The 24,451-nt window shown below is 34.2% G+C and overlaps 1 protein-coding gene across 1 annotated transcript in view; it reads right to left on the bottom strand.

Annotated features, from left to right (window-relative positions):
- Window positions 1–341: 341 nt before the first annotated feature.
- LOC127569412 (POU domain, class 2, transcription factor 1-like) overlaps window positions 342–24,451 on the bottom strand; it is a 149,898-nt gene continuing 125,788 nt past the window's right edge. The window contains 2 exon segments of the mRNA XM_052014027.1: window positions 342–18,318; window positions 23,294–23,382. Coding sequence (XP_051869987.1) covers window positions 18,020–18,318; window positions 23,294–23,382 — 388 coding nt within the window. The 3' untranslated portion in view covers window positions 342–18,019.

The following is a 24,451-nucleotide window of genomic DNA, read 5'->3' on the forward strand; positions in this document are numbered from 1 at the left end:
GTGACTTAATAGTAGCATGCTCTGAGTATACAAAATATTGCTGTCAACCAGTTGCATTTAACTGCTTGCACTGCCAAATTTTCAAAGAACCAAACAATTTTTCAGAACACTGCAGCAGACTTCGCAGTCAAGTTGCAATATAGAATTTGTATCCTTAACACATTCACATCTTCCAAGGATTTCCGCTTAAAAACAGCCACTTTTGCTTACCTGTCCTTTTAAAATGTCTCAACATCGAGAGGCTGAGCACATGTTTGGGTATTCATTGTGAATGGAGATAATTATACACCATTATGACAAATATAACAAATCATCTACATGATACATGCAGTACCCAATTATCCATTAGTTTAATAATTGGAATCAGATGCTGTTCAATTGTAGTTTACAATTATATACAGAGTGACAATATAACAGTCTTTCTTCTGTGATTAACCACCAAAAAATACTCAAATAGTTACAAACTTCAAAAGAACGGACTATACAAAGGCAAGCAGAAAATAACTAGGTTTCCCATTTAAGTCAGATTTTTAATGAACCAAGACGCCATTACAAAAACTGAATACAAAATGATTGGATAAAATGACCACATTACAATACAAAAAATCTAGCTGCAATGGAATTTTTTCACGGCAGTTGTTGAGGACCGCTTTATCTGCAATGTGTACTATACAAAAGAAATGATTTTGAAAAGGAAATTTTAAAACTTTTTTTAAATGATTACCTTAATGCAGACAGAAGCAATATTGTTAAATTTGTATTTCTAATACAACTGAGCAAATCTCAATTATCAAGAATACTTAACGCTGTGTAGCTGGTTTCATAATAAATTAGAAAAATAGGATTTAGTTTGAATAGATATTTTTAAATTAAAGGGCTGGGAAATAAATTAACACCTTAAAGCTCAAATATATATCCAATGTACAGCAGACCAGACTAGTAGCCATTTAACGTGACTGAACCAGGAAGCATCACATTAAATTATATGTGCAATCACCTAAATCAAATTTTCTTTAAAAGCTTAAATTGAAGAAATACAGTTGTCACATCTTGATTGGAACATATTGAAAAATTGTGCTCAGCTATAGTTGCCACCTGACAATTTAGAATGGTTTGTATTTTGGCTCTTGTGTCAAAGTTCCTGATACAAATAGCTAGTCCCAGTTCTACCTATATATTAACTGATGAGTTATCTACTTATGCATATTTGATGAACCAGTTTCCCAAATGAAGATGACTGAAGCACTTGATGTTAGGGAAGCAGGTTCACTTTCAATCTGCACATATTTAGTTCAATGATCAGAGAAAAAGAGATGAGAATCAGAAATTCATAAACTAAAATAGGCAAAAAGTCTATAAAATCTTACTGATTCCTCGTTAAATTTGGCAAATTTTACTACTGTAATGAAACCAACATTTTGTCCTTTTATTTGCCATTTTCAATTTCCAGCTAAATGATTTGTTCAACTTTTAATACTATTTACCATAAACATTAGCTATATTTTTATTTCCATTCACAAGGTACTGATTTTTAAATTAAATTCCACAAATAGATACTTTATAAGCAATATGCCTAAAATTTTAAGCGTACGAGGAAACATCATTCTTCTGACAAAAGACAATAACTGCATCAGTGTTTATGCTGATTCCAAAACACTGATGTTAAATCAGCAAGTATTCAGTGTAGAAGCCCTAAAATATAACTTATTTTTCAGAAGTCCTGATTAATTTTTTTTACGAAATTATTTTCCAAAGTCATCAGCAGTAGACTTGAGCACCATCACCCCCCTGCCCCCCCATGCACCCCAGCATTGAGATTCAATTCAGTTGTTCCAGTTAAAATTATGAAAATGACTTAAAGGACTGAATATACAATTTATAAAAGACACAACTGAGAAGAGCTGCAAATGTGTAGTCACATATTTATGAATTTCACTAAGGAAAAATGCTAATACTAAGCAGAATATTTAGTACCAGAAACAAGAAAAGACCAAATGACATCAAATAACTAAATTTGTCAAAGTGTAAAATTTAATATCCTGACAATTTAGTCCTTACAATTTCCCAAAGGTTAATCTTTTTTCTCAAGTTCATCTTGAGCCAGAAGTGATACTGTACATTGTAAGTTAATATGGTTATACCAGTACACAGCAATATGCAAATCAATGCTTAACAATAATGCCTTACTGTTGCAATGTGTCAGTGTACAATATAATGAAATGTGCATTCACACTAGTTTATTGTTGGAATTACTTTATACACAACAAAATGCCGCAATCATATTTCTAACCTCAAGAGCTAGAGTGATTTAAAATTTCCTCATTGCTACTCTTCAAAAAGATCATGCTATTCATGTATTAAGTACCAGCAAATGTTGCACAATAAATAAACTGAAATTGAAGTATTAGTAATACAAGATATACCATCTAGTGATGTAACAATTCTGAATCTCATTGAAAATTATTTTTTAAAAGAAGAAATTTGTAGGGACCTTGATGACTACAACTCATTAAGATAACTGGAGTAGAATGGCTGCAAGTTTTTTCCTCTTTCATATTTGCACTTCTTTTTAATTTTAAAAACTGCTTCCACCAAACTTTTTTAATCATTTTAAATTGGTTACCATCAAAATAGATAGTTGCAGATTAATTTAGATTTGGCATTACTGCCAGTTTTGCACCTAAAGATTGTAGGATCAATTATTTAACTATAAGGCTGCTATCTGTCAACTAATATTGATCTTTGTTTATTGATGCCACAGGACAAATCAATGAGAAAGGCAATGTTTTCACACTTACATCCAATGGATTTATAAAAAAATAACCCTTAATTACTCATGTGTAACTTTGGAATATGTAATACTTCAACAAACTATATTTACTAGTTGCTGGTGTTATGTCAGTTCTGCAAATTATTAGTGGTCCAAAATTTTCTTGGGACCTATATTTATCTGTCATCATTTAATAAAAACTGCTTTTCTTCCAAAATGTAAAAAAAACCACTAACAATTACTTTAAAATGAATGGGGGTATATTTAGATCTGTGGATTCATATAATAGTGGCCAGGTAACAAATCAAGCTTTTTAGAGTACAAGCATTTTAACATAATAGTGTCAGATATTCAATGAGGCAGACTGCTCCAGTATGTGAAAGAACAAGAGCTCTTGATTATCATGAACAAATGAGAATATGCTGCAAGTGCTATTGGATTTATAATTCATATGTCTGGCCGAATGATCTAGAGTCAAATCCCATCATGCATTTTGAGAAATTGAAAATTCAGTTAATTCAGTAACTGTGAAATCAACAAAAATCAGTGACTACTTTTAGACAAGAAAATTTACTATCTTTGTTCATGTGCAACTCTAGACCACAGCAAGGGAGTTGACCCTTGACTGCCCTCTGAAATTTCATAAGAAATCCATTCAACTGAATGATAATTTGGGATAGATATTGATGATCATGTTGTGAAAAGAATGAAAACTAACAAAGTAAAAAACATTTCAGAACCGTCAAAATGTTTGCCCAAAGGAAGTGTTAATACCGAGTTAAATTAAATTTTTATCTCAACATTTGGTAAGACTGGAACAATTTATCAAGTTAAATCTATCAAGATGACTGTTGTGAATCTAATTTAAAAATTTGAGAACTTTGTTTGAATTATCAATCTTTTTTTTAAAAAAGGAACCAGATTTGGAATTAGGTACTATAACTTAAGTCGTTATATAAAACCCCACATGTAGGTTTGGTAAATTGAAGCAAATGTTTTAGAAAATGCTTGCTTGGTAAGTTAATTTCTATTAACGCCTTGTCATTCAGTTTCCCTAACCTTTCTTAAATGATCTAATGATTTATCAAGAGCAAAAAAGTGAAAAGGAGTCTCCATTGAGCAAGTTGCAAATTCCAAGCAATTATATTGTGTGTTTAATTTGGCCAGTTTCTCCAAAGTGGTACTCTGCAGACACTTTCAGACACTTTATAGAATTCTTAAAAGGTTGGTTCATTTGTTTAGGATCTATGACACCACTTTAATTAGATATAACAATAGTTGCAAATATCAAATGTAGTTCATCAAGGCTAAACATTTTCAATCAAAGATCATAATTTGAGATTTTGTAAAAGCTTTACGTCATTCATCCAGAAAAACATCACAGGTAGTTGTCTTTATTACCAAGTTTATGATAGACTAGTCTAAACATATACCAACTGTAGAAAGTGCAATTGTTCTGTAATCATAAGAGGTTTGTAACTTGTATTGCTCAATTACAAAATCAATAAATTTGGGAAACTGGAATGCAAAAATGTAATCATTCTTAGTGAAACATTGATTTTTGCAATATTCAGCAATCTCATAAATTACCTTTGCACAAATTTTTCAAAACCTTTTCAACATTTCTGAAAAAAAAGGCTACTTTGTTGAAAGTGAGAAGTAATCTGACAATTTTTTTAAACCACAATTGTTTATGCATTTTGCATTCACATACTGAACCCATTTGAAGGGCCAAAGATATTACCAATTTTAACAGTCTTTATAGCTTTTACTTTTATTGTTGAAATTTTCAGCGTTTAAGTGAATTGTATCTTGTCCAAGATAACATGCCATTTAAAAAAATTTCTTTCAGCATTACGTTGCTTATAAATGAATTGAAGTTTAGGGCTATTTGAAACAGGTCTGGTTATTCCCGTCCTACCAAGTAGTAATAACAATTAGTAAAAAATGTAGCAGAAGAACAGGCAACTCATGTAAAGAAAGCAAACCAAGGCATTTTTAAGGATTGACTGCAGTAAACTTAAAGCTAACAAATCCTCAACACTAAGATGCTGTTACTACACATTTGCTACTTTTTTTTTTGCAACATTTGCACTGGTAAAGGTCTGACAATTTTAAACATCTATTGGATGTTTATACATAACAAAAATCTTCGGTGTATATGTGAACACACTCAACTGCAGTACTGCATTAAGGTGCACTGGATACAGGGACGTCCGCAGGTTACCTGTGCTGCAATCTTATTGTACAAGAAATACAACCATGCACATGTGGGAATAGTTCAATGCAGCTGAAAACCATAAAGTTACACTTGCTGAGTAGTTACACATCTTCATTCAGACATAATGAACAAATCATGAAATTTACTAATTCACAACAGTATTCCTTTTGATCATTAACAGAATTTGTACATTGAATCCATGTAAAAGACCACCAAAAATTATATCTACATATCATTTTTGGCTAGTATTATTTCCTACAATTCTCTACTTAAACAATATCAAATGTGATTAGATAGAATCATCAGGTGCATTCCTCTGGAATGTCTATATCCATGATGTGGTCTCCTGGAATTACTAAATCATAAATTAATTCGGACTCCATCTACTAGGCACCCTCTGAACAATATACACGATAAATAATAGTGTAACTTCTTTGAAGGAGACTCACTGGCAGTAGAAATCCAAAGGGGTGGGGAGGGATGGAGAAGGAAGGAAAGGAGCAAAACCATGCTGGAACAGACAAAATGCATTCCCCTATTTACTAGGATTTTATTTTTAATACACATCAACAGTAGGCACGTATAAACCACATCTTATATTATTCCAATTGGAAATTTTGGGATCCCCACATCTTTTTACATACAAAAACACCAAATTATTTTGTGAACAAGCTGTATCTTTGTTTAAACCAATTTAACTTTCAAAGATATTATGTAGATATACAATTTTTTAATATAGAAAGGAATACTGCCTAATGAAAAACTCCTTTAAAAACCTTCCAATAAATAACACATCTAAAGAATATAAGCCTGCGGACGTCCAAAATTGGATAATATGTACAGTTTTAAAACTATGAACAACTAGGCAGTGAAAAACAGTTATGTTCTCACACACAAAACACACCCAAAACATACAAAAATACTATATCTTAAACTACCAAGAAAGACAATTTATCATCTCATGCCATGACTTATAGAGCAATACACTGAAACAAACAAGGATTTGACAACCAAAAAAAAACAATTTTAATCCCAGAAATATACCAAAATATACATCTAAGCTTTGGAATTACTGAGGTTAGACTAATGCCTGCTGGGTAATTGCATTTAATACACAATTCTAAGGTTGCAAAGAAGAAACAAATCTTTGGTATCTGCATTAGGCGCATGTTAATATTTGTATTTTGCTTTGGGATAGAGCTTGTATGATCCTACAACCCCCAATTAGTACTCAAAAGAAATCTCCACAACATAAAAAAACATCCTTCTCTACACAAAAAAAAGTAGAGTCTCTATCTAGCACAAGGTTGAGGAATACAATGCATAGTTGCACAGTGGTATTAATGAAAAGGAGATGAAACCTTTATACACAAGCTACATCTTTTTTAGTCTTTATTTTTCTTTCACAAAATCAATTGGCAGCATCCAGCTAGTTACAGTCAGTTCTGAAGAGCACCTCAATGTGTATAAATCCAGATTACCCAGCCCATAGGGATAAATGCCCCTCAGAAGAGCCAATCCTACCACAGGAGTCTCCAGTCTTTTCACCAATCAAATAACACATGGCGGTCCACTTTCAGCAGCCCTTTACTGCTTTGGTAGAAAGAATGAAGCTGATTTCTTTAATTTATGCAATTCTTTAGTTACTGTAAGCTATTCACACTTTAGAAATAAGATTAGTATAGGACTGAAGACATTAAAAAAATTTAGTTCATACAATCATTAATAAAGTCTTTGGTTTTATCAGCACAATGTAAGGTTGCTGTCATGTAACAAAAGCACTAAGCATGGCAGGAAAGACCATCACTAACATTTACATTCAGAATGATCATTATTCATCAGGGCATTTTTTAATGATGGGCAACAACACCCTTACCTGATCTGATAGAAGATTGTCAAAACTGAACAGCCTTTTGATATACAACCAGTATTTGCCCACTAGCACTTCTGTGCAATTCTCTACTTGGACTTGGCTAACACTGAGGGACAGAGCCGAGGAGAAGAATCATCACAAAATGACAACTGTAAAGAATAAGCAAAGAAAACATATTCTAGTTTCCAGTGAACACAAATGCACCAAGTCTGGGATGACACTTGTGATAAACAAGTGCAAACTATATTTTTTGTATTTACATGGGGCCTTGGAGATCTACAACAGGAGCTTTGTTATCAATGAAAGCTTCAATAATCAAAGATCAAAGTTAAACAATTCATGCATTGATTGATTTATATGCTTAATAGAAAATTTCAGCAAACTAAATCTGCCACTTTCACCTAATTAGCTCAAATTGTGCGTCTCAAACCCAAAGACAAGAGTTTTGCTTGCTGAATATTGGGTTAACATCTTATAGGACACTTGTGTCAAGTGGTGATCAGCCTTAGTATCTAGCCAGTTTACTTGGTTGAGAGTTGCGAGTTAGCCTCTGACTTGCCCAGGTTGGAAAGTGGAAACAACCCAGAACACAGTACGGTGGTTGTGAAAACAACGGACTACAGTAGAGGTGAGAAGGTAGTTCAGCAGTTTAGCTAAAATTCCAGTGGGAGAGAAGGGTGCATAGACATTAATGGCTAGGTAACAAAGTTAAGGGACTGCAAAATGCTCAACTGCACTTACACTGTCAATTTTGACTGTTGTTATTCACTTGTCATGCTAGTGCTGATACATGTCAGATTTTTTTTTAAAAAAGTATAATCAGTGGCAGGTTCAGCCACTCTGAGGGAGTGGGGGAGGGGAGAGGAGATCAGGATGGGATGGGAGTGGTGGGGACATTAAAGCGAGATACTCAGTCACGAGTTAGAAATGAGGTATACAACAGCTCCTGTACCTAGGATAAATGGTGACACTATCATTTAAACAACTGAAGAAGAAAATGAAATAATCATACCAGGCAAGTGGACAGTGAAACTTACAGGGACCTCCATTTAAAATTTGAAATGGTACTCAAATAAGACATCATTAAATTTGGCATATTCTTCCTTCTGCTAATTCCCATAGCAAGAACAACATTTTTCACTAATCCTTTTTCACTAATGATCCTACTGAATACAGAGCAATTTCAAAATCCACTACTACAAATGATGTAACAATCCCTTGTGTAATTAATGAATCTACTGCTTTTGCACGTACCTAAACTTCTAAGGGAATTTCAGTTATAATATTAATAACTGCTGACTGGACTGTAAAGCAATATTTCAAAAATGTGTTCCAAATCAGTGATAAGCAAAATGTAGTGGATATCTAATACTTTACCCAGTATCAGATTTCTTTCCTCAGGTAATTAATGTCAACAGCTAAATTACTGCTCTTTAACAATTACTATGGTTTATTATTAACCCAACAATAAAACATTATCAATAATTTCTGCAGCAGATCAAGACTCTTATAATTACAGAAAAGTAACTGTTTGATTGTCCTATGGTAGAAGTGATGCTTATGTAAATTGCAAATTGGCTTTAACCAATGGCCACATGAAGTACACACCTGTACACACCTGTCTGGTATTCTAAATCAGGGGAATAAATCTGATAAATAATTTCATTTCCTTCCTCAGAATTCCTTCATTTATTAATTTACTATACAACCTGGTGCATACTTTTGTTCCAAGTGCTCTGATATAACTGAAATGCATGTATCAAGACTTCTTTTTACATCATTTTCCAAGACTGTGGAGCTCTTTACATAACCAGTCACTAAAATGAGAATCAATTCTACCTTCATATCTGTTGGTGACATATTCATATTGTATGTAAAATTCAAAGTATCCAACCATCTGTACTTTCAGAATTGTTAATTTAGTTTATTGCTACTTGAATGAATCTTGAATTTTGAATATTTAATCACTGAATGACTAAACTGGTTTTCCTACCATCCTCATTGATCCATAGCATGGATTTAAACAGTATTAATGAAGCTGTGTGTATCTATCAATTAAAAGCTCACAAATTTATTCTGCTTTCTTTGAGATTTTCTAGGTAGAAAACAGGAGGGGAAGAAAGAGAACAGCGAGTTTAAAGGCACCACTCCTGATTGCAATCATCACAAAATCATCACTCTTGCCTATACAAAATATTAGTTTATGCATGAATAATTGTGTTGAAAAGTTTGATCAATTATAAATTGTAATCCTATGTAACTGAAGGGAATGCCTAAATATAGGCATCAAATAGTGATGTGTGTTTCAAGTCCTACCATACTAAAAACAGCAACAGACAAATTCGAGAGAAAAGTAAAACTATGTGATTACAGAACCTTCCAAGCCATGAATCATTTTTTTCCCCCTCAGGGTATATCAAAGAAAGCATAATAAAGTTAAAATAGTCAGACAAGCTTCCTTAAATCTGAGTCAGCTGCAACGTTTTCATTGGGCTTTTCATATAGATAATGTAGAACTGGCTAATTTTTTTTTGAAGTTTATTAAGGATGAGCAAGCGATTTGGAATTTTTAAGTTTGAAAGCTGGGAGCCAGAAAAAGAAAAAGTGCTTTGGAATATTGTCCGGATGCTGCAGACAATGAACTCCCAAAGGTTAAATGTAGAATTCTAATGAAACGACATTCAAACTTACATATGCCACTGCTTGTTCATGCAGAAGGAATAGAAATTTTGCCTTTTCAAAATCAGGAATTAATCTTCAGCAATAATTAACATTTAAATAAATTGAAAACCAAGTTTTTGGAGAGAAAGAGGAATGTTGAAAAAAATCATCAATTTATGTAATATTAATTTTTCTGGTAATTATAGATTGTAATCAGCAAAGAAACATAAATAACATCTTTTGATATATAATTTTGCAGAAAAAAACATATCGCAACTCTCTAATGCAAACATTAGAACACCAGAGGAAAAAATGCTTCTCAGCTATGCAAAAGGATGGCAAGACTAATCCAGCCCAAAGTGTATTTGTTTCCCTCTCTCTCCCAGAGATATTAAAGATCAATTGAATATAGAAAAATAGCAGCATTTTGCCATTTTTATGGATTATTTTTAAAGTGAATAAAGATTTTAAAAGATGCCTCTAATAGTAAACATTCTTGGAGAGGTTTACTGAGCTCCAAACATTTGTTCATCCCAATTCTGCAGAATACAATGACTAAGTGATTTGCTAACTATTACTTTAACATGATGACAATAAAAAAAACATGGCAAAGATAACTGGGTATCTTAAAAACTCTGTTGCCTTGTTTGATGTAAAAAAATAACTAAATATCTTGATACCTCAATTTTAGTATGGAGTAATGTAATGCTCAACTTGGGTATGATATTAAATTTCCAATGCAAAATGCAATAGTGAACATCAACATTTACCAATGTTTATACACTAGTATCAATACCAGACTTTCGCTCCATGTGATGACACTAAAATGGTATTTGTTACACTGGGCTCGAAAGTTCTACCGTGACAACACTACTACCATCTCTTAGAAATACTGTCCAGTTCAGCAATAATTTTAAATATTGATATGAAACACGCTAAGGAATACGTCTCATATCAAGCAATCTTTGATAGCCATTTCAGAAGGTTAATATTAAAGGTGTGCAATATAATGTATTCAAAAATACTGTTTTCATGCTGTTAAAATGTAAATTATAATATCCAAAATGTCTAATGTTTTAAATGACTAACCAGATTCAAGATAATTATGTCAAAATGTGATCTGACATTTTCACAGCTAAATGTGATATACTGCAAAACATTCGATATAAGCCTGCCAATATCAGGAATGCAACTGACAATTGTTATGATTTTCAGATTGTAAAGCTAAAATGAATATTAGTGAATATAACCCAAAATCTTTGCACAAGTTAGAAGGACAAAATTTCCTCTTCAGTCACCAGATAATCAATTACATGGATTTTCTTCCCAACTTCTCATATATGAAGATTATTGCACACCCCTAATATTTGCTTGTCAAACTTTTCTTGGTAAATTTAAATCACGCCACAGATGATTCCAATAAACTCCTGAATCAAACAGATTTAAACTTCCTGTTCATAATCCAGCTTGAAACCTTGAGACAAGTAAGGAAATCGATGCAGATTCTCATTCCACCAACTGAATGCAAAAATGAGAGCAAGGATAGACAAAGTGTTAAGTATCTGTTACTCTAAAGCACAAATCAAATGCCTGGAGACAACCATAGCCACACATCTACACAACTATTCTTTGCTCAGCTAAGCAGGTGCAAGGAGCAGGATATATTTTTGGTCTAGACTGAATTGTTTAGTTTTGCTATCATCAACAATAATAAAAAGTTAAAAACTTGCTCAACTATTCATGTGACAAACACTATATTCAATATACAACACAGATAAAACGTTCCTTTTTCCGTTTTTGTTCAGAAAACGCCTTTCATATAGTGGAACCCTCTCCCATCTCCTAACATTGTTGAACACCTCTCTGACAGAAGGCCTGTGGAACATGAGCACTTTGATACTGTTTAAAAATGTACAATAAAAATTTTAACTAGTTTAAAAACTGTGAGATGAGGCATGCTAAAACTTAGGCCACAATTTAACTAAGTTGCAAAAGGCGGTGTTTGCTTTGGCAAATAGAATCACATATGGATTTCTTTTGTTAGTTATCACGATGAACCTTAAAGAGAAAAACCAAACCCATAAATATTTTTAAGTATAGAACATCACCCAAAAGCTAATACTAATCTCTAAATCTACAATCATATCCATCAGGAATAGTTTTTGTGTTTGCAAAGCAAGCCTGTAACTGCTAAGCGATGCTGAGGTATTTATTTTTTCATAGAAAGATTGCAATGATGGAAAATGTTGCTCACATTCTATTTATAGGGTGCAAGGTACGTCTTATTTCCCAATGATAATGTTTGCACAAATATCTTAAAGCCATCTTTTTATTGGATTTTAAAAAAGGTCATTATATATTGGGTAAAATTAGTAAAGTATTTTCATGGAATTTCTCCTATCCCTCGAAGCTGGTTCACTTAAAATACAGCATATACATTACTTAACTTTAATTTTAGAGCCCTATCATTTATACTAGAACCATTCAGTGTCTTGCAGCTTTCAGACAGGACAACTGCAACTGTATGCTCATGGCAACTCCTCAAAGTTCTATACAAAGCCAATTATAATACATTAGTGGAATATCAGTTTCCTTCTTTCAGATCACAAATGGAACTCCCAAATATACTGCTCAGTGTACTTGACCTTCCCACAACAATCAACAACTCATTATTGCAGCAGCATTTAAAAGCACCTAAAAAGCACACAGATTTGGTAATTAGCAAAAAAGCCAAAGGGAAATACATTTTAAAAATCAGTTTATCACTAGACTTAATCTTTAGAAGGGAACTTGATAGACATGTAAAATAAATTCAGGATTTTGGACAGCAGGGAAGTGGAACCAACTGGAAAGATCTTTCAATGAGCCAATGGAAGCATGATAGACAAAAGAGCCTCAATGTTCTGTAGGGTTCTAAGAATTAAATAAAGTATTGTTGGAGATTTCTACATTTTGCACATGGGAGACAAAGTAAATAGATCAATATGGGTCATGTACATTTAATAATAAAACAATTTGTGTCTGTAGAACTTGGGGAGCAGTACTACATATCTGAAGAAGTGAGATATTGCCACAAGAAAGAATTCAGTTTTACAATTAATTTAAATATGTTTTGTTCAGGAAGTGGAAGAGGAAAGAAACAGGATTATACACTATACAGATCAATCTGTATCAATTACATTGCCATGTTCATGGTTAAGAGTGAATGATCATGATCTAAACCGTGCTTAGAAGTATGTATTAGGTGTAAGATTATAGGTCCTCACTTTGATGTGGATTCTCAATAAATTCTGGATAAGGTGCATAGCTTAAACAAGCCTAAACATAGCTCTGACTTGGTTGCTGGTGACTGTCAATGAGTATTTGTGCTATTGTTTTAACATGTAAAAATAAATTTTAACCAAGCTTGTAACACACTTTGGTTGCATCCCCAAATAAGAGAATTTAAAAGTTAGTGAATGAAATGTCAAACAAAAAGGTATACCATTTCTAAAGGATAAAATAATGCCAATTTCATTCCAAAGACATTTCAGATCAAGGGTACAACAAATCACAACAGATTAATCCAAAATAAATTTTGGAGGCCTCTCACAGAATTATTAGATATTAGCTGATAATGTTATCAAAAATGTGATCATGCTCTTGAATTAGAAATAAGCAAAATCACTATGACTATGACTCAATCTAATGCTTAAACTGAGGTATACTTACATGTGTTTAATATACATCAAAATTATTTGGCTTCGTCAAGTGTACATGTACACAATGAAATTTAGTTTTGAAGTCAAACAACTGTAGGCCAAAGTTAAAATCTGAATTTAAATTCAGAATAATCTGGAATTTGGAAAAACAACTAGTCTTAGTTACGATGAACATTACCAGATTGTCATAGAAACTCATCTGGTTCACTAACATCCATCAGGGTAGGAAAACATCATCCTTAACTGGGCTGTGTGTGACTCCAGACCCATCCTATGTGGTTCACTCTTAAATTCCCTCTGAAGTGGCTTAGCAAGCTCTCAATTGAAGGTGGCTTACTACCTTCTTCTCAAGAAACAATTAGGATGGGCAAAAATGCTAGCCTTGACAGTGATGCCCAGATCCAAAAAAAGTGAATAAGGTACATCAAAAATATTTACTATAAATGTGCTAAATATTTGTGCATATTGATTCCAATTTCCATAATTAAAATTGAGATCCATGCAGCATATAAAGCTTGAACACAAAATAATGTATTCCTGGAATGCAGGAACCATAGATCAGGTATAAAAGTCTCATATAGCCTAGTTTATTTCAGAAACTTTTTCATGCATCTTCAATGAAAATTTAGCAAGTACAGGGATGCATATCCAGTTTTAGCTCAACTGCCCGAGGAAGGTAGGTGGCATATGGTTATTTAAAAAAAAAGTGAATTTGGTAATCCTTCTGAAGTGCATTGGCAATAAAATTTTTACTTCTATCTGGTTAAGGAATTTTACTTATTTGATTTGAAAAATTAATTCTTTAACATCAAAAACATGCAAGTCTTTTTGTTTTAAACAAGTCCTAATGCAATGAATTATAGAGTGACTGAAAATACTAAAATTGCCATAACAATTCTATGATTCTAACATAAAGGCTAATTCGAAACAAGGGTAAAATATTTTTCATGGAAGGGAAAAATCATCAGTAAGAATTTCCAAATGTAAACAATTTCTAAATGTTTTAAAATTTAACATCAGCATCATCTTATCTTAATTAGCAACTTCATTTTAAATATTTATCGAAGTGAAAGTAGTAAAATCCTATTCAACTGGACCAAAAGAATATATGGCCTACTTCTGAATTAATTGGTTTCTAAATAAATTACTTACTTTAACTGTTAAGTTTAATTGTACGTGTATACCAGTTTCAGAAATTTGTTGATATAATGCATCCTATAGACACCTATCAATGTCACATACAGCATCTGAGTCTGCAACGTTGGTGCAAATGATACTGTCCATCTCCAAGTTATGCAAGAACCAGAAGAACCTCAAATGAAAATCACTTTGATTGCTTCATCTTCAAACTACACTCCACAAATTAAGCATGATTTTCTTGGCAACAAATTAATCAATGATATACTGATTGTGTGAAGTAAAATGTCAACCTATTGAGGAGAATTACAAAATTAATTTTCCCCAACCCTTATTTTCAATTGTCTTATTCAGAGACACCACAAAATTTTAAAACTGTCCCAGCTGGGTTTGAACCTTAACTGAAAACTGAGGTTCAAAGTAAGCAGCTATGGGAGAATTTTCTTAATCCATGCATCACTACCTGTCAACTGTTAGCACGCAGTTTCATTCTGCACTTAGAACAGAAATAACTTTCTTTAGTTACATGTCTAAGTTTATTTCCATCCTTGTTTTTGTTTTTAGATATCTGCTATTTTGTTAACAGCAAATTTATTTAAGTGGAAAACAATCAATGTCAACATTTTCTTACCTTAATTAGCAACTTTTAAAATCCTTTATCTGTTAAAGAAATAAAATTATATTCAACTGGATCAATCAAATAAATTGGTATATTCCCTACTTTTGAATTACTTGGTTTCCAATTAAAATTACTTATTTTAACTGTGCAATAAAGGTTTTGCAGAAACTGTAAAACCCTTCAGTGCTTCCAAAGATTTAACAGTTTGTTTTTTTAGTCAAATTCTACTTAAAGCATCATGTATTGATAGCTATCCCCAAAATATACCAGAGTAGTTTCAATAATACCATTATAAACTGACTATTGAAACTAGCCTAGCCAACTTATTTTCCACATGCACCATTCTTTAAGCGAAAGGGTAGATAGACAATCTGTTTTCAAGTCTTTACTATGCTGCCTGGTGGATGGGAAGCACAGGTCAACTCTACAAAAGCACCTCACTTTTAATTGAATACTCTGTATCAGATTTCATGGAAATTTTATTTTCCCACCACAAGGCATGTTGTATTTGTGGAAAAGGACAATTTGGCATTAAGCACTAATTCAATCTCTTATTAATGATGATGAGCGTGTGGGGGCAACCAGTCTTTAAAAAAAAACTTTCATTGCATAGTTTGTATTTTTGATGTACCATTCACTCTTTCCAGGCGCAAGATAGTATGCACATTTTTGCATTTTTTGTATCATTACAACATTGCACAATGGGAGATAACAATAACTTGGGCACATATATCATAGCATAAAAAGAACTAAAAGGAATTGGACAACTCTGTCAAAGGAGTAAAGGATTTTAGTTTAGATTTGTTTATGTGCTCCAAACATTTCCCAATGGTCCAAAGCCCAAAATATACCATAAGGACAGCAATGATATTTCCCTAAAAATTTGATTGACTACTTCCAGTCAAAATAGTAGATCAACTAGGAAATAAGTATTGCAGTAGTACAATCTTGAAGACACCAGTATCATTTGTCACAAGATCTATTCTGTACATTTTAGCACTCTTAGAAATTATACATCTTGAAACGTAACTTCCATAATACAACTAACACCAGTCTACATTTAACCATCCAGTAAATTTGATTTGCCCAATGAAAACTGGTTGCACCAGACTCTTGACAAAATGGTTACAACTCTGCAACATAAAGTTCATGTTTAAAGATCCCTTTACCTGAAAAATGACATTAAAAAGTAGAAGATAGTAACTACCTTTTAAATAGTAGCAACTAAATTACTGATGCCTATTAACTGCACTCATGCAAACAATGTCATTGGTACAGCAGCTAGGTAAAATTGACTTTGGTTCAAGCTTCAATAGCTGTCCATATTTGGTAGGCAGCTATATTCATTTAATTTGCAGTCTGGTAACATAACACTACCAACACTGCAATCTTTATGTCTTGAAAAGGAGATAAATGTAGTTACTAACATGGAACAAAAATGGTGACTATCATTTTTATTTTGAAAAGGATTAACAAACTGGTTTAGCTACATCCAGTTATTGTTACCAGCATAAAGACCAGCACTAACCATGCAAATCCAATGCCAAAATTAAATGAAGTACCCAGTTGGTTTAAGTAAATTTACACCATTTTAGTGCAGCAGTTTGGGCAAACAACATAGCAACAGTGCACAGGATGTCCAGATGAACACTCACTTGATTCAAACCCAATACTTACTTAAGAATCAGTTATGTGTTAATCAGGAAAAAAAATATGTGCTTCATGACTGAAGAAAACTATTGCTTCACATTCATTTCCAGTGGGCAACTCAGCACAAGATAGCTAAGTAAACTGTTGTTCATTAACTAATAGACACAGAGGCCGCAGTATATAAGTTAGTCACCCTCTCTTCCCAAGCATAGTTATAGAAAATGACAGGCACCATTTTTACTCCATGTGAACTGCAATGTTCTACTCCAGTCCTTTAATTTTTGGTTTCAATACGCTTACAGCAATGGTTCAAACCATACTGTGCATACTGTAAGCCTCTCGTCTCAAAGCAAACCTATTTTCTATTACTGATAAACAAACTCCAAACTGAGGCAACATGAGATATGTTATCAAGCTCTAAGGGGTCATATTATCTAGTCTCTATAAATAAACCAGTTTCTAGAAACTAGGTCATGAATTTTCCCCATTGGAGACCCTTTTCATGGCTGGCCTGATTTGGATTGTAGTTTGCTCATCTCTACCATATCCCACGATGGTTCCAACCAGCTTCAGTATCCGAGCAAAGACAAAAGCATTATAAGATACTTACGATCCACTGACCTTAAAACTGCCTCCATGTTCAGTTCAGCCAAGTGGATCAATATCTCTGATGATATGACATTAGCTAATATACCCAGCCAGTAAATTTAGGTAGGGCAGACAAACTTCAGGAATTTTAAAAACAATTAATGTTTTTAAAACCACCAGTTCATGAACTTTTGTCTCAATGCATCTATCTTTGAATCTTTCCTACAAAAATAACCAACAGTAAACCACTTTATACAAACGGTGCATAAATCTACAGTGTACCCGACAAGGAACAACTTTTTTTTAAGAAAGGAAACAATTTCAAAAGACATTAGCTGAACAACAAAATAAAAAACTTAACGTAATTTTTTTTAAAACGGTATACACAAGGAAAAAAAGATGCACAAGCATCCCAAGTACAGGCCTGCCTAAACTGTACCAGTTAAAGAAACCCATGCTATTTATACATGATATAAACACCTTTATGAAACAAAGAGGCCTGTACAACAGACCTAATTAAAATAAACACACAATTAAAAAGAACTAATAAAATAGATACCAAGAGGAGACAGAACCCTTGCCTATGCATTGTTAATGACTCCTATATTGTTACGACCGTCTGAAACGATAAATATTCACGTGTTTCCTTTTTGGTAAAAGTCTTTTTTGTCATTGGTGACACAATCCTGAAAAACAAGCAAGTTAAAAAATTTAGGCAAACATCAGTTTTGCTTTTGCAGGAAGCAGCCAACTACACATCCCATTATTGGATGAAATGATCCACTCTAGGGATTACGTTTCATTGAGCCTTGGTGGTGTTGGTGGCCCCGCCTGCCGAGGTCACAGTGAACGAAGAGTTCTGGCTGGAATCAGCTGACATAGAGGCCATCTGAAGACTGGGTGCATGTCCAGTTGTCCCGGCAGCAGATATCAGGCTTACGGCTGGGTTGCTGGTGAGTAAGGAGAGGTTTTGTGGGTTCAAAATAAGAGGGGCTGTAACGATGTTTGGAGCACCCCCTGCATTCGCTGCATTTGCAAACAATAGATTTCCACTGGCATCGAGGGATGTTATAGGAAGTGTCCCACTAGATGCAAGCGCTAAGAGGAAAGGAGAAATGAGACAAGATTTGAATAAAAACTTCTCTTGCAGATTTATAGAGCAATAAATAGATGAAATGGTAATCCCAGTGCTTCCATACATACATAATAACAAAAAATAAAATATAGCCAATGCTGAAAATCTGAATAAAAACAGAAAATGATGGAAGGCATCACAAAGCACGAGAAACAAAGTAATGCTTCAGATCGATGACCTTTCAGCAGAACCCACTGTCGTCAACCTGAAACACCAAAAATACTACGTAGCCTGCTGATGATTCCTGCATTTTCTGCTTTTAAAACACATTAAGCATATTGATAAAACGTTACAGCTAGTAAAGATTTTTGCGTTACTAATGGTATGTGAACATGAAAGTCTCAGAATTCCTCAGGAATGATGTGCTGCAGACAGTCTCTGCTCCACTACCTGAGGTTCACATTTGTTTGGAGCAGATCTTCCCCAAATTTGGTCCCCAAAGCTGGTTCCAATCAGATCAATCAGTTCATTTGTAAATAGCATAGATGTACTATAACAGCTGGTTAAGCTATACCCCCAAACTAAACTAGTTCACAAAGTTGTCAAAATATTTGAATATTTGGCAATGTCAGAAATAGTCAAAATATTACAAAATATGCTATTAAAATATTAAAAACCAAAAAAGGCTAAGAATTAGAAGATTTAAAGCGACTAGAAAACATTTACAAATAATTATATTTCTTTGAATTAATTTAAATGCAAGGTACCCTAAACTTACTTCTCTCCCATGCACCTGTTCTTTTCCAGGAAAATAAATGGATGTTTAACAAGATTATGGTTAGTCTTCCACTTTGGCACCATTTTCCTACCCATCTCCATATCCCTTAATGTCTAAAAATCCATCTGTCTCAGTTTTGAATGAAATCAATGACTGAGCCTCCAGCATAGAGAATTCCATCCTCAGTTTGAATAAATTTCTCCTTTTTTTGGTCCTAAATGGTCTAATTCATAGCTTTTAATTTTTAACATTTTAAAGCTGTGAACACTAGGTAAGGGAAACATCCTCCCTGCATCTGCCTTGTGGAATCCTCTCATTTGTACATGCCTCAATTTCTCTTCAGGTGACAGATCTGTCGTTCCAGTCTGGTGAATCTTTGTTACACTCCTTCTAAAGCAAGTAAATCCTTTCTTAGGTAGGGAGACTAAAAGTATTCATGTTACTCCAGGCATGGTCTCACCAAGGGCCTACAGTATATAATTGTATTAATCTGAATTACATCCTGGACGTGTGCATATGCTGACAAATTTGGAACAGCCAAATCTGTCATGATCTTCTGCAGTCAGACTCCTCATGGGAGTTGACTCTCAGATGCTATCCCAGGCACCCAATGTAGTTGAGGAACCTAATCCCCAAAGATTTCAAGAGGGTTTCCAGAACCACAGGCTGGAGGGCAAATGGGAAGAAAATTATTACTGATTATTTTGATGCATTTTTAAAAGTTAACATTCTATCAGCATTTTAAAATGTATTTTTAAAAATTATTTACTTCAATTGTAATTGTATTAAACACCTCTGGCATACAGAGACATTCAGAAACTGTTAAATGACGGCATTGATAGAAGTACCATTTTTAGCTTTCCCTTCTGCAGGCTCATCAAGGGGTCAGTCTCACAGTACTGCCCACCCCCCAGTTGCCATTCAGCAGCAACTATGGGGATCAGAGAGCCAACGAAGTAAATGATTCACACCCTACCCAGATAAGTGTGGGCACATGGGGACAATGGGCACAGATTTTAGTCAGAGGGTGTGGCCCAACACAACTCAGCTCACTCCCCTTCAAATTGGGAACAACAAATTAAAGCAGCAAGATTACCAAAGAGAATTTAACTTTCTCCCCATGTTAAGTGCTCAAGTAGTCGCTTACGTAAGGCAATCATTATCTTAGCAGTTGGCTTGTGCAGTCAAAAAAGGTGCACACTGCAATTTCAAAATCAACTCTGGGGAGCAGCAAGAGGCTTTCCATGTTTATCTGGAGCAAAAAAGTTTTGAAGAGCAGTTTGTCTGGCTTTAAAAATAATCCACATTCCTGCCCAAATTCTTTTAAGCAAGCAATTAACATGATAAGAGTTATACCATTCCAAAGTTATATGGATTGTTTTAATTTTCTGCATAATGGAGGGATACTACTTTTATAAGTGTAATTCATGACCTACCAATCCACAATAGTAGTAATTTGAAAATGTCATCCGCAGTGAATACTGCAATCTTCAAATTGTGAGAAAAAGGTTGCTTAAAAAACTGAATTCTATGTTTTAGCACATTGCAGATATATTTTTTATCTGCTATTTTAGCTGCAGATTAATCCCAGTCCAAAACCATAAACAAAATTTGAACATGTTCAATGTGTTTAATTTTTAGTGTGCTCTTATTGCTTACTGTTTTGTGTGCCTTATGCTGCTTAATTTGAAAAATCAACTTGAATTTCCTTCTAACAGGTTACTGGATTGAATTCAATAGTGCTATGTACTAACAGAAGATGTTTTGAACTTAATAAATCAAGTAAAAAGCCTTTTCTGAGATGGGAAATGACAAGAAGATCTTTTTCTATGACAGAAGAGCCAAGTAGGCAGCCAAGCAGAAACCATCAGGCTACCTATGAATGATTTTCCTCAAGGGTAATGTCTTAATGAGTTTGACCCATAGTAATATGGCCACTCTGCTTGTGAGTGTGGTGGCCAAATATATCAGAGGCCAATTTCAGCTGTTATAGTCCATAGAGTGTTTTAACCTTTGTAGTATCACAGAGTGCCAAGTGGCAGATGATTTCCCATACCTTCCATAAGAAACAAATGCAGAAGGGGGCCACTGTGCCCTATATGATCTTATTAAATGCATAAGATCTTTTAGTGAAGAAGAGTGGTGCCTACTGCATAGGCTTTGATTGCTAAATACCACCCGACTGAATCACTACATCCTTCTTTGGTCAGAGATTTACTATCCAATTAGGTGAACAAATCTTTTCTCAGTATACACTATAGGAAGGATGTGGAAGCTTTGGAGAGGGTGCAGAGAAGATTTACAAGAACGCTGCCTGGACTGGAGAACACGTCTTACGAGGAGAAGCTGAGCAAGTTAGGGTTTTTCTCCTTGGAGAGATGGAGGATGAGAGGAGACTTGACAGAGGTATATAATATTATGAGAGGCACAGACAAAGTGGACAGCCAGCATCTTTTCCCCCAGGGCAGTAATGGCCAACACTAGAGGTCACTCGTTTAAGGTGCGTGGAGTAAAGTTCAGGGGGGATGTCAGAGGTAGGTATTTTGTTGTTTTGTTTTTACACAGAGAGTGGTGGGTGCCTGGAATGCACTGTCGGGGTTGGGGAGGGCGGGGTGGTAGGGGCTGATATGATGGGGTCATTTAAGAGACTCTTAGATAGGCACATGGATGAAAGAAAAATAGAGGGTTATGGGAGGTGAAGTAGAGAGGGAGATAGATAGAATGTGGAGGTTTATATAGGTCGGGCACAACCCTGTGGGCCGAAGGGCCCGTACTGTGCTGTACTGTTCTATGTTCAACTTTGTCCTGAATGACCTATCCCCTTATTTTGAGACTGGTTCTAGACATCCCAGCCAAGAGAAACATTATTCCTGCATCTACCCTGTCAAGCTACTACAATTTCATTGAGGCCATTCTCAATCTTCTGAACTTAACAGAACATAGGCCGTGTATGTGTAATCTTTCATCATAAGGCAACCCCTCTGTCCCATGTATCACAAGTATATTCTGTCTGATGTAGGGAGACATACGTACAATATTCTTGCTGCTGTCTTATCAGGGCCCGTTTAATTCCAGTAAGATGCCTTCACTTTCATACTTGAAACCTCTTACAATTAAGGCCAAGATACCTTTTGCCTCCTTCCCTCCCTTGTATATGAACATAAACTTTGAATGATTCATGTACAAAGACATGTAGTTTTCTCAACAGTGACACCTTTCAATGACTTGCCATTTACAAAATACTCCACCAAAGTGGATCACATTTTCCCACGTTATACTACATCTGGCAATATCACCTTTATCTCTCTCACTCTGCACCCAGCAGATATGTATCACCAGCTTCATCACTGACAAAGATTGTTCACAATCTACACTACACCCCATCAGCCACGGCATCCCAGCCCGAAAATGACCCATTAGTCCTCCTCTGTCTTCTGTCCATTAGCTCCATTATCCTCAATACATGGGTAATTTAATAATCTCTTTCTTCCATTCAGTTTTGCCTCTATGAGGACATGCCAAATAGAAGACATATTAAAGTCTACAAGGGAGAGATGGGACCACATTTTAAGTAATAATTTTTATTGTTCAAAACTTTTGTTGCCCATAACTAGTATTTCACAATGTAAAATGGAATTGAAGACAAAAGTTTAGCTCCAGAACTCAACAAGTACTGCTGGCACTATGATTCTAGCACCAGCAAGACATTAGCTCTGCGAATACTTCTTTGGATTCATTACTCTAGAACGAGAGCATGATTTTCTGGCACTGGAGTTTTCCTTTTATAACACCAAGCAACATTTTTGTTAGGTTAATCTAATATTTCCAGCAGCCTGTTTATTATCAAAGAAAGTAAAAATCTATCAGATACTTCATTTAATATAGATTAGCAAGGTGTTTAGCACTCATTATTTGATTATTGTTAAAACATTCTCAAGTGAGAAAGAACTTCAGTTGTCTAACTGTACAAATATTTTACAAGAGCAACAATATCGTAAGCCACTTATCCCGAAGTAATGTAATTAAATTCCTTTACATTTTTGGAGTGCATAATGATACAAGTATTGATTTTAAAAAAATTCTGAAGCACTAATACCCTATTTGTCATTCTTCTTGAAAATCAAAAAGTACTTTTTACAATATGGTGGGAATATTCCATAAAAAGGCGTTATGGTTTGAAGGAGGACATAGTGGATATGTAAATTACTGTGGTTACTGACCTTGAATAGTTGCCAGTGTGCTATTACTCATTAATGCTGGACCAAGAGCACCACCAAGACTCCCTGGATTCAGACTTAGTAAGGCACCTCTGTTAAAAACAAAAACAAAATCTTCTAAAAATCTTGTACTCCTTGGACTGTGTGATGTCAAAACATACATTGTAGTATAACAGAAATTGTTTATTTTATTGAAAGGAATGGGTGCAAGGAAGTCAACTGAACATTTTGATGGGTTGGATATGACAACTTTCCTACTGAACATATCCAAAACTATTGTTAACTTCCTCTACTCACTAAACGAATAAATCATAATAATTTTATACAAAGAAAATTATTCATTGAGTTCAGGACAAAGCATACAAATTAGTGTGCAAGAATTTTTAACATTATTTCAACAATTTGAATGTGTGATCACTCAACTCCTGACCAGTTTTCCTTGCTTCTTTCTGGAAATCATAGAGCATATTCACATAAATAACATTAATCCTAACTAGGCATGTGCCAACAGCTGCAAAATTACTGAAATCAGAAGTGACCATCTTGCCCAGATATTTAAAAGGCATTACTGTGCCTATTAACATCCTAGAATTTCAAATGTTACTACATTCCTTAAAATATTAACAAGTTGAGAAAATAACAGTTCTTTTGCTATCTTTAATTGAGACAAACCTAATGAACGTAATTCTGAACTGCACCTTACCCATGCTAAAATCATTTGTGCAAAAGTCTCCAAATCTTATTTCAGTAAAGCAGCAAAAGGAGAATTAATGAACTAAGTGTTCAAACTAACTAAATTTTAAAGAGGGTAAACTCCTCAAATATATTAGTCTCATTTCAGTTTCAATGTCAATGCAAGAAAAATATGACCTGGTTGATCACAAAAGAAGTTACTTTTTTCTTCTAATGTTTGTAACTTATCAAATTGAATGTAGTTTGATTTAAACCAGGAGAAATTATAAATTGGACTAAACATAGTAAAACAATAAGTTAAAACTTGAGTGTTACACGTTAAAAAAAGGTTGCTTTAAATTTCTAAAACTGATTTAAAATGGCTGTTAAATGCTTTTTTAAAAATCCAGCTTTTTGATTTATATCTACCTATAGTGATTTAAGCAGGGGCTATTATTTTTAAATTAAGTTCCTCGACCAAGCGCGATT

The sequence above is a fragment of the Pristis pectinata genome, chromosome 4 (assembly GCF_009764475.1).
Source record: "Pristis pectinata isolate sPriPec2 chromosome 4, sPriPec2.1.pri, whole genome shotgun sequence".
NCBI classification, from domain to species: domain Eukaryota; kingdom Metazoa; phylum Chordata; class Chondrichthyes; order Rhinopristiformes; family Pristidae; genus Pristis; species Pristis pectinata.